The sequence below is a fragment of the Natrix helvetica genome (genome assembly GCF_964273705.1).
Source record: "Natrix helvetica genome assembly, chromosome: 3".
NCBI classification, from domain to species: domain Eukaryota; kingdom Metazoa; phylum Chordata; class Lepidosauria; order Squamata; family Natricidae; genus Natrix; species Natrix helvetica.
Window position 1 is genome coordinate 67658808 of NC_138549.1, and position 16156 is coordinate 67674963.

At 39.2% G+C, this 16156-nt stretch overlaps 1 protein-coding gene across 1 annotated transcript in view; it reads left to right on the forward strand.

Annotated features, from left to right (window-relative positions):
• The window catches only part of CACNA1E (calcium voltage-gated channel subunit alpha1 E), a 363346-nt gene that overhangs the window by 304473 nt on the left and 42717 nt on the right, over positions 1–16156 (forward strand). The window contains exons 32-37 of the mRNA XM_081946599.1: positions 499–582; positions 701–826; positions 9491–9556; positions 11067–11158; positions 13656–13821; positions 14097–14224. Coding sequence (XP_081802725.1) covers positions 499–582; positions 701–826; positions 9491–9556; positions 11067–11158; positions 13656–13821; positions 14097–14224 — 662 coding nt within the window. The remainder of the gene's footprint in view (positions 1–498; positions 583–700; positions 827–9490; positions 9557–11066; positions 11159–13655; positions 13822–14096; positions 14225–16156) is intronic.

Below are 16156 nucleotides of genomic sequence, written 5' to 3' on the forward strand. Positions count from 1 at the left end.
CAATTTCTGTTGGCTAATTGGTGATACAAAAAGGTGAGACAAAATTTTACTTGCAGGCAGAGAGAAGTTTTTAAAAAACATATTTAAGACTATTTGGGGGCATATGCTAACAATTATTTGACTTACCTGCTTGAAAATGGCAGGAGGCTATGCCTCCATTTTTTAAAAAATCATTATTTAGCCTTTGCTCTAGGACAGGTGTGTCAAACTCGCTGGCTGCGGGCCAGATGCGTCACACACTGGCCACACCCAGTTTAGCAAAGGGGGAAATAAGTCATGATACATTATGTGACAACGCAAGTTTGACACACCTGCTCTAGGACATCAAAAGGAGGAGCTAGGGGGTCCTGAGACCTCAGACTAGATAACCAAAGATAGACTGCCCTTATTTTTTGTGTATCTGAATATAGTCTGAACAATGGCAAATTTTCAAGAGATATTATTATCTCAATGCTTATGTTATTCTGTAGTTTAATCTGCATGTTCCTCTTTCTGCAGAATTATTTCCGTGACACCTGGAACATATTTGATTTCATCACCGTGATCGGCAGTATTACAGAAATTATCCTGACGGATAGTAAGGTGAATCTCTTTCTCCATTGCTCTTCTTTAGTGGAAGATCAAGACTGAAAACTGCATATGTTTCTTTTTTACTTTTTTCATTTTACTGTTTCCTCCTTCTCTCTGGCATTGTGTTAAGCCGACAGTTACCAGCAGCTTCAACATGAGCTTTCTGAAGTTGTTCCGGGCTGCCCGTCTCATCAAACTGCTTCGCCAAGGGTATACCATTCGAATTCTGCTCTGGACCTTTGTGCAGTCATTCAAGGTAAAAGCTGAACTCCTGTCTTCCTTCCAAGGTCAGTGGATTGCTTAGGACAATGAATAACATCAACCATTGCATACACAATTGCAGGGCACATCTAAGCAGATATATTAGCCAATTATGGATGCCTTAGGTCAAACCATCAATCATCCACAAAAACACAGATACTGGAGAAAGAGCTAGCAAGCTTTCATCCTCTTTATCCATATAAATGACCATCTTTTCAAGTTTCACAGATGAGGAGATCTACTTTAAGAAAGATTGGATACTCTAACTATCTGGCATAAACACATAGTGGTACAATAGCCTAAAAACCTTACTACTCCAGCATCCTTTATATCACAAGCAAGACATACCTAATAAGGCCCAATCATTTTAAGAAGGATGTATGTAGTCTATTATTCAGAGGGAGAGGAACTCTGCTTAAAAGACTTACAGCTAATTGTCCCCACCTTTCAGATATCTCCAATTGCTATGGCTGTGGAATGCTTGATTCAGAAGAGGTGCTTCAGAATGTGCAACAGCTATGTGATTCTGGAAACAGACATAGCTACTTTGATGAGTCACAGACAGGTGCTGCTCAGTTCACACTCCCACACATTCCAAACACCTCTTCCAAAGCAAATCTAAAGCCCTATTGCCTATTTTATATTGCAAACCCAGTGGGATGCAGCTTTCACTTAGGATCAAATCCCCCTCTGCTAATTCATTTGCTTCCATGTGGCTGTAACAATCTGGAGTCTTTACCACTTCATCATTAAAAATAGTATTCATTGTTCCATGGTTCCCTCAGCCTCTTCCATCACAGCAAACAATACATCCTTTCCATATATTTTTTTCTTCTTCCTATGCAACAAAAGGTGCTACAAAAATTTAGGTTAGATTTTTGGAAAAAAAAATATAAAGTAAAAAGTATTCATTTTATTATTAGTTTTTACCTTTTCAGAGCTAGCATATAACACTTTCATAACCTGTCACAACCTGGCACTCTCCAAATATGCATTATTCATCCATAAATAAAGCAAGTCTCCGCTGAGAGACATACAAGCAGGTATTGGCAGTAATTTGAAAATAATTAGCCAATAATTTTTCCAACATCCTTTTTTTTCATCTTTCCAGTCTAATTTACAAATCTGGGATATCCCAGTGGTTTCCCATTGTTGGAAGAAATGTCCTTCTGGGTTCGGCTCCAAGTGGGGAAAAAGACACTGGAGACATGGAGGCTGCTTGGAAAGATGGTTTTAATGGTGGACAGGACCACATGGCTTGAGCCCTGAACAGAAAAGTGATCACATGCTTCAATGTTGGTGGAGAAGAAGAGAAGGGAAAGGAAGAGAAGGGGTGAAGAAGGGCTTGCAGGGATTTTTATAATCTGTTCTGCCCCACCTATCTGTTTCCTGTTCCTGTGTAAGAAATGTATTCTGATTGGTTGCCAGACTCACATGGGCCCATGCAGGGGCAACCCTCTAGGCTGTTTTGAATCCAGGTTTGATTGAGTTTAGATGCCATGTGGTCAGTTGAGTAAAGGCTTATTATCCTGCCTTAATCCCATCACAGCTGAAGAGGAGAACTCTTTATTATGTAAAGTGGACTAGCTTGGCCTTCTTAATGGCCCATTGACAAAGTGGGGATGGGCAGGAAGCTGCAGGAATTTAGTGTTTAAAATGTGTTTCTCCCTTTTTCACATCCAGGAAAATATAATATTCTGCCTTATCAATATTTCCTAGGATATTTCATTTTTCTGGGAGAGGGCTGGGTGATAACTTCCTACAATCCCTCCTTTTTTTTTTCAAAAAAATGTGAGTGGAACGCACATGTTTTTGACAAAAGATAAAATTGGTCAGATCAGGGAAACTTAATTTTCTGATGGAAAAGCATTGAAAGAGACAGCAGAAGGATCCCTTCAGTGGCTCCCAGAGAGCTTTCAATCATGAAGGTCTTAGCAACCAGGGCACAATTTCTGGAAAGAAATTTACAATATCCAATTTACCATGCCAATTATTTTCAGATGTTTGATATCACTTTCTGTGAGCTTCCAGGTTACAAGCAAGCAGAAGTCCCAAAAAAACCTTCACAGCCATGGTTCTGCCTTTTAAAGAAGTACAGGCTGCCCATTTCCAAGGGATTTCTTTAACCTGCCCTAGCTTATATTTTAGTGAGGCCAAATTGAGTTTAGCTAGTGTGCAATACAAGCTATTTAGTATTTTTTTAAAGTTACACACAATGAGCCCAGGGACTCCTATCAGAGACCACCAGTGCAACATGTCCTGCTTTACTGGGCAACTGGGCAGCATCACTTATTTTTGAGTCACAGGGTTTGAGTTTTTAAGATCCTTTCTGCTACTCTTCAAGTGGGGGAATTGCCTGAGGGGAACTGACCCTCTCCCCATGGGATTAAAAGGGAGATATCTGCTTTTGTGCAAGGGCAAAATCAACCTAGGAAAAGCTTTGTGGAGTTAAGTCAAGGAGATAGTTTCAATCTAATTCTGAATGGAGCCTCTCTCCCTCCCTCTCTCTTTGTGTGTGTGTGTGTGTGTGTGTGTGTGTGTGTGTAGCTGCTTCTACAATACAGAAAATACAGACATTTTGGACAAAATTTCCCTCCCACCAGCCAGAAATCTAAGGTGTTCAGAACTTGCTGTGCTAGCCATTCTCAAATACAATTCTTACATGAATACATTAAACTGATTACAATATAAATGAGACAGGAAAGAAGACCTTACAATTTCTGTGAAGGAGGCAAAGAAACAAAACTTTTTTCAAACAATTTTCACCCTCCCCCGTAGTTTTACAGCTATCTTCTGGGAATTGAACAGTCTTTTGGTCTTTACTTCATCTCAGAGTCCTTTTTCATGTCTGCTGGATGGTACTAGGCTTGGCTTGCTGGTAAGAGTGGTCAGTCAGTCTTGGCAGTCTGTCCCAGGCTTGGCTAAGTTTTTTTCCCTCATGTCAGGTTTTATCAGGAGGCAATCACCAGCAGCAAATTGGAGAGTTATGGTTTGAGCTAGCAGTCCTTTGTTTCTGAGGTAAAAAAAAAAAAGAGGCCAAGAATACAGTTCTTTACAGACATATCTTTAGTCTTATGTTGTGGAATCTCACCCATTCTGTCCAAGTGTGGAAATCCAAACATTATTTCAGGAGGCAGACGAGGTAAATTTCATGGAACATGACATTCCCACTGCCTGTATGATTGAAACACTTTTGCAGTAAGATGAGTAAATTTCCAAGAGGGACAACAACTTGTGTTGAAAACAAACAAACAAGCAAATAAAATATCATAGGGTACAGCATCTTGACTCATAAACATTTAAAAATGCACAGGTGTAAAAGAGGGAGGTAAGAAGAACAGCTTTTTTAAAAAAATTGCAATTTAAAAAAGGTACTTTGAGTCAACACTCCAAAATATCAAATTCCATTCAGATGGAAGCAAATTCTCATTAAGTATGTTAAAACATTTACAAATGTAAGCAAAATATCTCAAAATCATTTCTTTTTATAGGTTTAATTAAGCATTTTAAACCTCAAAAATTTCCAGAAGAAAAAAAAAATCAAAATTGTATTCAGAGCAAAGAAATGTAACTGCATAATTTTATATGCAGATAAAAGATCACAATAGTGAAAGGTAAGCGGAGCAGATCACCCATTTACTCCAAATTTCTCAGAAGAGAGGGGGGGGAGTGGTTAAAGTGAGGAGAAAAAATTTCAGCCTTTAATGACCCAAAAGGAAAGAGGGAAAGAAGGAGGGGGGAATGCCCAGAGGCATTCACAGGTATCACTGAGGGGTTTCATACACACACTCATGGTAAAATGAGCAGACATTCATTCTCCCCGCCTTTCCTACTTCCCTCCAAAGAATGACCCAGAAGGAAGAGGGGGGGAGGGGGAATTCACACAGGCAATCACGTGGATCTCTGGATCCATTCACTTATCACTCCCTGGGGCATGGGGGACATATACTCACATTCATACTGCAATCAGACCTTCATGCTTGCTCATGCCAAACAATCCTAGGTATTTCAGGAAGCTTTTTTTTCACAAGCCACCAAGCTTCATTTTCTTTTATTAGAGGATCTCACCCTCCCTTCAGGTTTGGAAATGATAACACACATGCATACACACACATACCATTAAACAACCTTGTAACTGACTGCTTCTTTATATGAAAGGGAATCAAAGTACATTCATACCAACTTTACCATCGACATACTCACATTTGCACTGCAATCATTAATTTCACATACAAAAAAACCATTTCATTCTTTCTTCATGCAAGGCAGTTATTACAATTACTTCAGGGAGCTGTACATAAGCCAATGAGCTCCATTTTCTATTATTAAAGGATCTCAACTTCCCTCCAGGTCTGGAAATGATCACGCACTAGATTGTTAATGCCTGTCTCTGCCCTGGGGTGTTCGTTTCTAATTTGGACCTGCCAGCAGACGCTGGCTAATTTTTAAAGATCCAAATTCTATCTTGATATCCCAGCACGCGCTGGCATTTTTAAATATCAAGATGTATAGAAACAATGTACAGAGATGTTTGTCCACACATTGTTTGCATTCAGCCACGGTTCTAGGTTGGCGCTCCCAGCACACGCTGGCATATTTTTAAAGATCCAAACCCTATCTTGATCTCCCAGCAATTTCTGGCATAGTTTTAAAGACCAAGATGTATGGAGACTTTCATTAACACATCGTTTGCATCTGGGTGGGGCCCTTGATTCATCTGATGGTGGCCAGAAAATCAGCAAATTTGTTGACAAAATCTAAATCAAAACTGCCTTCTGGAGGCCAGGTTTTTACTTTAGGACTAATAGAGTAGGTTGGTCAGAACAATGTGCAGAGGGTTTTTACTCAGGTTGAAGGCAAACCTTTAGTAGGAATTTCCTTCATTTCATACATGCACACACAAGGCAACACTCTCCTCCTCCCCCCAAAAGGGAAAAAAAATCTATACTCACCTGAAGAGTACAATCTTCTAGGGCTGAAAAACATGAGAACAAGGTTCCCTCCCCCACAGAAAAGGCATTGTTGGAGGATTAGAGGTAAGGGAGGGGGGGTAGATAGCTTGCAGGCAGAGTTTGAAAAAAATAAAACCATTAGTTACTAAGCAGCTAAACAGATAAACATTATGGGGATATCACAGATGAGAAATGGAGTCTGGATTCACATGCTTCAGGAAAGAAATGGACAGGTAAAATCATTTAGACACACAATAAATGCAAGGATGAAACTTTTCTTGCAAACATTTCCTGGGTTGTTACTTTAAGGTATAGGCAAGGAAGGAAGGAAAAAAAATATTTTTACTCTGTTTCTGCTGGCCAGAACAGACACAAAGTAAAGACCCTTCCCAGTTTCAGTTAGTTTTCTAGGCCCAACAAACTGAGCGAAGGCAATTTCTGCCAGTTTACTCCTTTCTTTCTTTGAACACTTTAAAATTCTTGTCTTTTGGATTGGAGACATCTTAGTTACAATTACCTTGAGGGTGCACAAAGACTTAGATATACACACAGACAGACAAAGAGGGAAAAACAAAATCATTCCCACCATGAATTTCAGTTAAATTGGGGAAGGCACAAATCTTAAGAAACAAAAACCACGTGGTTATATAGAAGACAGAGAAAGAGACAGACAAGAGGGGAAAAAAAAAGAAACCCCACCATTTTCTTTTAAGTACCTTTTCAGCCAAATTAGTTTTTCCTGTATCATCTTTCAGCAAAGCCCATTTTCTACAATCTGCTCTTTTCTTCTTCATTCCGGCCAGGACGGGCATTTGCTTTTCGTCCCAGGCCCCCAACAACTCCCCTAGGGGGGTTTCCATGGCTACCCTCGAGCTACCGCTTCCCATGGTCCCGTTTAGATGTGGGTTCACTTTGTCCTAGCCGGGTTTGCCACTTCGTATTTCCCCGCTTTACTTTCGCGTCCTTAGAGGACCTTTCGCGCCCTTTTGAAGGGACTTTCTCTGTTTGCCCTTCGGAGGGTCTTATTGGTGCCCTTCGGAGGGACTTTTCTGGGGATGCCCTTCGGAGGGACTTTTGACGCGTTCCTCACCGCGGGAACCTTCTCTCGATTCGCGCCCTTTCACGCAGGGACTTTTCTTACAGTTTCAAGTCTTGGGGAAAGAGACCCGGAGGACCAGCCGCACAGTGACCCAGGAGGGGTGCTGTCGGAGCGGGTATGCGTACCTCCCTTTTTCTCACTAACTTCCTTATGGGCTTTAGCTTTTTTCTCTCACAGGACAAAAACAGCAGCAACAACAAAAAATAAAAAATCCATTCACTTTTCCATCCATTTTCACACAAACTAGTCACACACAGGCAGGCATACACACATTTCCCATGCTTTAAAATTAAATTTTAGAGAATTAAAATTTAGAGGTACTCACCTTCTTTCCAGGCAGCCTTTGAGCTCAAACTCAAAACCCCTTTAAAGCCTAGATGCAAATGGCTAAGGCCAAGATAAAGTCCACCCACAGACTCAATGGGGTCTGTGCCGGCATGGGAGGCTTACCTGGGCCATATCCATTTGTTAGGCTAGCTTGGAGTCCCATCTGTGGGTCGCCAATTGTTGGAAGAAATGTCCTTCTGGGTTCGGCTCCAAGTGGGGAAAAAGACACTGGAGACATGGAGGCTGCTTGGAAAGATGGTTTTAATGGTGGACAGGACCACATGGCTTGAGCCCTGAACAGAAAAGTGATCACATGCTTCAATGTTGGTGGAGAAGAAGAGAAGGGAAAGGAAGAGAAGGGGTGAAGAAGGGCTTGCAGGGATTTTTATAATCTGTTCTGCCCCACCTATCTGTTTCCTGTTCCTGTGTAAGAAATGTATTCTGATTGGTTGCCAGACTCACATGGGCCCATGCAGGGGCAACCCTCTAGGCTGTTTTGAATCCAGGTTTGATTGAGTTTAGATGCCATGTGGTCAGTTGAGTAAAGGCTTATTATCCTGCCTTAATCCCATCACAGCTGAAGAGGAGAACTCTTTATTATGTAAAGTGGACTAGCTTGGCCTTCTTAATGGCCCATTGACAAAGTGGGGATGGGCAGGAAGCTGCAGGAATTTAGTGTTTAAAATGTGTTTCTCCCTTTTTCACATCCAGGAAAATATAATATTCTGCTTTATCAATATTTCCTAGGATATTTCATTTTTCTGGGAGAGGGCTGGGTGATAACTTCCTACAATATCTAAATAATCCTTTTTAGTTTTGGAGAAATTACAAGATTGGCTAAGGGCTTGCACCTGTTAAGGATATCTTTTTCCATACTGACTGATAATTGTATGGGGGTAATATCTAGATTAAAGTCTACCAAACAATTGCAGAAACCAGCATAGTTTAAAAGACCAATTGGAAGCAGGAAAACCATACACTTAGAACCAGGAATTTAGCCCCCAAATTAAAAACAACAACCATAAATTATTATAATATATTACATACAGACAATATATTCCTTATTAAGCTAGTTAAAAGCTATCTTAGTAAGCTACAATATTGTAACCACAAGAAAGGATATTAAAACCAAAAGATCATGGCTATAACCAAAACTATGCCATGAGGAACGGTTGATGGCAGTCTTCCAGTCTTCATGGAGAAGTAAACAATACTCTGAACCACAATTAGTGGTGAAACAAGCGTGGGCTGATCAAATAAACAAAAATCTGAACCATCTTTAGTGATAGAACTGAATTACTTGGTCTTTCTTTATATTTGTGCAGATCGTTTTGCTTCTTTGTTGGTTATCTAACTTGGCTTTTCCTTTCTCATCCCTGTTATACTCCTCTGTCTCCCATATGTCTGGTTGCATCCTTCTACAGATCTCCAATTTATTTTATTCCATCCTATATTTGGATGTTTTGCAGAGTCAGATCAAATCTATTATGCACAATATGTAAAAATGTCTAAACATTTATGCAGAAGTGGCTGAGGGCCTCACTGGAGTCTGAGACTTGCCAAATTTATTTGGCCATATTCATGGAGCAGGGTTTTTTGAGAGTTATATAGGGTTCTTTAAATGCAATAGAAGATCTGAAAGATCAGATTAGGGATAGGTGGAGGAAAATCTATCTATATGGTTGCTTAAGAGTTGAGAGTGACTTGATGGTACATAATCAATCAAGGCCTATTTAAGGTTAGAAATACAATTACCAAATTTATTTTTTTTAGGTTTAGGTTTAGATTTAAGAATAGGTTTTAAAGTGAAAGGACTCCATGCTGCCAGATTATAGTAATCATGAAAATTGTAAATCTGCAAGTGGCATAGGAGAGCAAAGGTAAAGTATATTATTGTTTAATAGCTCTTAAGTTTTCTGTCTTATTTTGTGCACTTACATATAGCAAAAAAAAATGTGCTTAGTGCCTTAATTGCCTGTATTTTTCTAGTTTTTATTACCTCCCACTGATCATTTGCATGTTTGTTAAAGAAGCTTTAATTAAGTCACTTGTTTCTCTGCTCTGGATTGATGCCAATCTTTTTATTATCATATTTCTTAAACTTAGCATCATAGCTTCACTTTGGTTCACAAACCATTTAGTTAGTTTAAACAGAAAATTCTTATCTTCTCTGCCACCGCTTATTTATTACTACTTTAAGTACATATGAATGTTACTGTTTTAAGCACATAAATACTATGCCTGTAATAACAAAGTACTTTGTATGATTTGCCTTTTCCAGGCTCTCCCCTATGTCTGCCTTCTCATTGCAATGCTCTTCTTCATTTATGCAATCATTGGGATGCAGGTAAGCAAAGAATTTAAAAGATCTAGGATGTTGCGTCCACCCAACATAGAAATAACAAAACCTTGAGGCCTCCTCTTACATTAACCTTAAGCTCCCATTTTCAGGCAGGAGGTCCATTGGCTCAGTTAATAGGTAGTCAAGAATATCCAAGTAAACAGGCTGGAGAAGGCTGACGTAGGTTATTTATAATCTAACAACTACTGGCATCTGAAGAAAAAAACAATGCAATATTTTATATTCAGGAATATGAATTGTTGCATTCCATATTGATGCGTAACATGAACCTATCAATGTTCTTTCTAAAGAATCAACACTGAAGAAAAAAAAAACGCATGAATTATGATTTTTTTTTTTTTTACTCACAGTTCTGAATCCTCAAATGAAAAAAAATTATGAACTAATTCAGTTTCCCTAAGAAGCAATGCTCTCTCAGGTTCAATGGATGCTTTGTATATAAAAACACTATAAGATTTTATTTGTATTCTTTATTTTTGGTAGATGGCACAAATACACCATCTGCTATTTGCTCTTATATCTTATGTGCAACTACAGGAAAAATGGTATATGACACAGGGGTTTAAAATATTAGGTTAAGAGTAAGGATGTTCAAGTTCTATTTTATCCTGAGACATGTTTGACGCAATCATGCTGTGGTTCAGACCAACTTATCTGAAACAACTGTTACTGTGATGAAATATTGCAGTGGGGTGTGGGAATGACTTTGGGAGACATGAAAGAGCCACTGCCATGGGAATGGTCAGATAAGGGGCAGCTGAGCCTACAGAACAAATATGGGCATGGCAAACACCTCAGAAGAGACAATCTCTAGTTTCTTGGGCTGTAAAGGCAATGGAGAGAAATGTACTTTCACTCTTGCAAGATTCTGTTAATGTAACCTTACAATATCAGTAAAGGATAATATTTGTAGCTCAGGTTGAAATGAAAGGTCCTTGGTACTCTCTGAGCTTGCTTGTTTTCTTGCAGACATTTCTTTATCCAAACTAGGTAACATCATCAGTGCTAGTCTTACCTTACAATAGAGTAGAATTAGTTCATCTGACTGTGGGGTCCCTTTCTGGAAATATAGAAGTGAGCGTTCTATATGTTGGTTTGAACTGTTGATCAAAAGTGAGGTGTAAGTTAAATTAATAAATGCAATGTAACAGGTAAGCTACTGCTAATTACTCAACAATGTCTGTATGGTGACTAAATACCGAATCCCTTAAATTTGTTGTGGTTCAATACAAATTCTATACATTGTGGTTATTGAAGGAGAAAGTGAGATGAGTTGGCATACTATAACCAATATTCTTTTAACTCTCTTCAAGATTTTGAAAAATGTTTTATCCCAGCAGTATTTTTCCCCTTGTTCTGGTATCAACAACAGACTTTGGAAATATGAAAGAATGGTCAGACCACTGTACATTTTCCTACCATCCACACATTGCTGTGATTGATGTGCTTTTGTACTATGAAGTCAGAGTTAATAATTTTATTTCTATGTTTTCAGGTGTTTGGGAACATCAAGCTAGATGAGGAAAGCCACATTAACCGCCACAACAATTTCCGCAGCTTCCTCGGATCTCTGATGTTACTGTTTAGGTAAATGTACATTTATATTCTCACAGGTTCCATTCACACTTTGATATAAAGCAAATAATTGCCTCCCCTAAGATTTCAAAAGCTTCTGGTAATGAGCCAATACTCAGCTAGCTAGTTTTACACAGCTTGCTACAAACCAAGGACTCAAAGTCTCCTCTTTTACAGACTATTTAGTAGGCTTTAACTTAAGACTGAATTGTTTTCAGCTCAGTGGGCCACAACTTTTATTTTCTGTGTCTCCTATCTTTTTTTTATCTTTGTAAAGAACCTCCATGTTCTGAAGTCAGATAAAACTCTCTAATAGGCAGCTTAATTCCAAAGAGATTCATGAAGGAAACTATTATCTTTGTTCTAGTTTAATTATCAGGCAGATTATACAACAGCACCTCTTTCTTCCTTCAGTGCATCTACAATGTCATCACAGTCTTTAAACTTGATAAACCCTTTCATTGCCAAAATGAAATTTAAGCTTTCCTATTGGAATCCCCACTCTATCTTCTCACTTGATGCAGAAGTCATAATTAGATCTGACTGGACTGAATCATAAATTGTGTAAAAGTCCTCCTCAGTGTTATAACTGAATTTCAGTAAAATATAGCACTTCATACTGGGTTGTGTATTCAGTATGATTAACAAGAAGTGATATCACCTTTGGTAACCATGATGGAAATTAACCCCAGACAGCCTCTAGATCAGCGGTTCTCAACCTGTGAGTCAGGACCCCTTTTTTGGGGGGCGGCGGGGTTTGAACGATTCTTTCACAGGGTTGCCTAAGACCATTGGAAAACACATATTTTCGATGGTCTTAGGAACCGAGATACTAATTTTATGGTTGGGGGTCACCACAACATGAGGAACTATATTAAAGGGTTGCGGCATTGGGAAGGTTGAGAACCACTGCTGTAGATGTCATGGATGATTTCTGAACCATTTATTGGATTTCAAATGTATCTTAATTTAAGAATTTAATTTACATTTAAGAAACTATCTGAAATGTATCTTTTGAAGCTATCTTAAATAATGTATATTATGTAGAATAGTGAGATAATTACTGCTTTCTGCGGCTGCTGCCACCATCAGCCTGTTTGGCAATGACAGACCACTTCTACACTATTGCCAAGAAATCTACATGGTCCAGATCAGCGGTGTCAAAATCACGTCCCGAGGGCCAGATGCATCACATGCTGGCCACCCCCATCCCCCATTTAGCAAAGGGGGGGGGAAGCCCCGATATGTCACATGATGATGATGTGACAATATGAGTTTGACACCCCCGGTCCAGATGGTCACCAGGAGACTTAAGGAAAAAATTACATTTAGTATGATATTTGTAGTAGATTTTGCAGAAGAGCAAGACCTTACCTCAATTTATATTTGTTGTAGCCCGCCAGCTGCCAGCAGAGTTGGCAGCAGACTCGGATGAGGAGGAGGTTGGGGAGGAACTTGGGCCAGTTCTGGAGTCTGGGGAAGGCTCTAATGAATGCTCTGTGTCAGACACAGAGATAGAACCAGGGCAGTGGTGGGTTCCAGATTCTGGATTCCGTCCAAACTGGTACGGTTGGAATGGCCCCGGTATCATCTACATGGGCGCGCACAGCGCGCCCATGCATAGTACTTGCCTGCGATGCTTCCGCAAGCTTCCACGATGCTCCAACTGCTCGGCAGAGCTTCACACAGGCACTGTATGTGCCACCCACATGCGTGGAAATGCCAAAAGCTTAAAGCACAGGTAAGGAGCTCAGGCGGGCGGGTGGGTCCTCTGGAGCACCGTACCGGAAAGGTATCTGGTTCTCCGGGCAGGCTCTGGTATGCCCGTACCAGGGGCGTACCGCCTGCAACCCACCACTGAGCCAGGACCAGCCGACATTTCCCAGCCAACAGAGAGGCAGCTGCCTTGGAGGCTGAGATGAGTGAGGAGGAAGAACAGCTGGGACCTGTTCCAGATGCACATATGCACAGAGCAGTTAGGAGAGATGAGCAATGAAGGACAAGGAGTCGACTCGGGAAGCAAAGCACACATGGATGCTGAATGGCCCCTCCCTGGCTGGGGAATAAATAGAAGGAAAAGGAAGTAATTGTCATAGGAGACAACAGTTTGTATTTCTGGAGATTTTGCTCATTGTTTTTCGTGCATCAAAGACTGCTTTGCCAGAAGTTAATTTGTATCCTTTCGATTGGGAGCTCACGGCCTTGCAATTATTGCAATGAACTAATAAGGTCTGTTACTGCTGTAAACACCTTGCAGGACTCTTGCCAGAACTTTTCAGTGGATAAATGCAATTAATTCACAAGAGGTAAATAAAGAGGGGGTTTCGTGACAAAGAGTCTGTTTCTTGCTTCTGCTAAGGCTGGGTGAGAACAATAATTTAAAAAAAAACTCCTTAAAACACACTGAAGTCTATTTTTAAAAGAGTTGTAACTTAAGCAGAGACTTTCTGAAAATAAGTACTATGTTGAACATAGTAATAAACTACAAGATGCATTTGTTTTCTTACAGAAGTGCTACAGGGGAGGCATGGCAGGAGATTATGCTTTCATGCCTAGAAGGGAAAGGTTGTGAGCCAGACACTACAGCAACATCTGGACAAAATGAGAATGAGAAGTGCGGCACAGAACTAGCATATGTCTACTTTGTCTCCTTCATCTTCTTTTGCTCCTTCTTGGTGATTTCCTCTTTCCATTATTCTACAGATTTATTGTTTTGTATTGTTTTCACCAGGTTAATTTAAAAGATGGTATGATATTCTTTAGTATTTCTCAAAGAGCTATTATGTTACAAGGGAAGCAGCTGTAAACACAATTAAAGAATTTCACTATCATGTGCAAGAGAACATTGCAGCTCTCTTTTGTGATTCCTCATTTGCTGGTCTTCTACTTATAGATCTGTTGCTATCATTTTCCACTTACTATGCATTCTTCTTGTTTCCTTCATACTTAGATGCTCAATCTCTTTGTGGCTGTCATTATGGACAATTTTGAATATCTGACTCGAGATTCTTCTATCTTGGGACCCCATCATCTTGATGAATTTGTCCGGATTTGGGCAGAATATGATAGAGCTGCATGGTATGTAGGCATATCTGGGTTTTTTTTTAATGTTCTTTACAAAATCTGGTTAGATGTGATATCCAAATCAAGTACAAATAGAATGGAAATGCCCTTCTCCATCCTGCGGCTTCTAGATGTTCTTATACAAAGGCCATCTGCATATAAACAACCTAATAATCTTACTTAAATTAACAATTCAGCCAGTTTCTGCTTTTTAATGAAAAAGAAGTATATATCCTTTGTAAGTTTTTTTATTCTATCACAGCTTTGCAAGAGCTCTTTTAAATAAGAGCAGCTGTGCACCTTTTCATGACAATGAAATATTCTGTAGATTGCAGTTTTCCTGCAGCAAATGATTTTTCCTATATCGACCATACGGACATACTTGTGAGCCATTGTGGAAATTGAGATCTCAGATATACGTATAAAGAGGATTTTACCCATGTATGTACAACATTTAATCCCCCACCCATTTTTTTTTATTTTGTACTATTTTATCTTTTTGTGCCTGCAACCTAAAACGTTTTAAGAAAAAAAAAATCTTCACAGATAATTTATGTCAGAAGTGAATTGGCCACTGTGTTATTAAAACCTTCACTCATACTAACCATACATTTCAGGAGTGCTTTGGAGATATTGTTTTCCATTATATCTTCCTTGGGGAAATTCAATATATTTGCCTAATTCCAGAATTCCTAAACGATGGTCGATGTTCATGACTTTTCTGAAGATATTGGAATCCTAGAAGTTCATCAGATGGATATTATCTGCTTTACCTTAGGATCTGAAAACTAAATGTATTGTTTTCTGTGAATTCACTCTTCGAAATTAATGAAACCTCTGCCTTCTAAAAGATTTACACGATAAATATGTTGGCCTTTAAGATGAGCGCACAGTTAACATGGCTACTCTTCTCAACTTGTTTCTGCTGTTAGAAGCAGGCATTAATTTTGTAGCCCTGACTTAATAACTCATCTGTAGCAAGGAAATTCATGTTATTTTCTTGAAAGGTCAAGAAATGTCAGTGTTACCCTTTGTAGCTAAAAGCCATAGTGACTGGCAGTTCTGAGTGCAGTTTCATAGAAGTGAATAAAGCCAGTTTGTGGAAAAATTATTTAGGATTTAAATAAGAACATAACATATTTTTCTACTTATCTTATTTTCCCATTTCCCCCTTTCTATAGTTATTTTTATAACTAGCCCACTAAATTTGTCTTATACTAAGGCTGAAGTTTTTCAAAAATCATCCAACCTTGCCGTGAAAAAATAAGATTATGAAGAATTCAGTTTCTTCTTTTGCACTTTTTCATTGCATTAAAAAATAATTCCTACAATTCTGTGTAAAATACTGCCTATAGTATAATTATCATTCTAAATTAAACTGATCATTGTAACTGTAAGGGTTTTACCTTCTGCCCTTCCACTGCTAGACTGTGGTGACCAAAATAAATAATCTCTGGCTGATACAACTAAACCTTAATTTTCAGAGACAAAAAAAAATCTGGGATATCAAAAGGAAGCACTGTAGTCTAATCATCTCCTGACATGCTATTGATATAGCTTTGGATCACCTGTTTGTCCTAGGTGAAATTGAACTCACAGTACAGATGGATCACCACTGTGAAAAGAAAGACAAAGTGGGAAGATAGGATTTGGTGGGGGGGGGGGGAAACCCCTGGCTTGAAATGTTGCATACAATAACACCATTTATCTACTTGATATGAATAGTTGATTATGCAAAACCATTTATTCTGCTTTTTAAAAAAATTGAATAAAACTTGGTAGAATTACTGAGTTTTATCATTCCATTGTAAATCAGGCCATATGCTCCTTCTTGGTGATGGGAAATTCCTCCATGGGAACATGGAAGAGAAAATAATAGCTATATCTTCAAAGGAGGTGATTGTGCAGAGCCTTCCCTCAACCCCCTCCTGGAAAAAGAGCGATGCA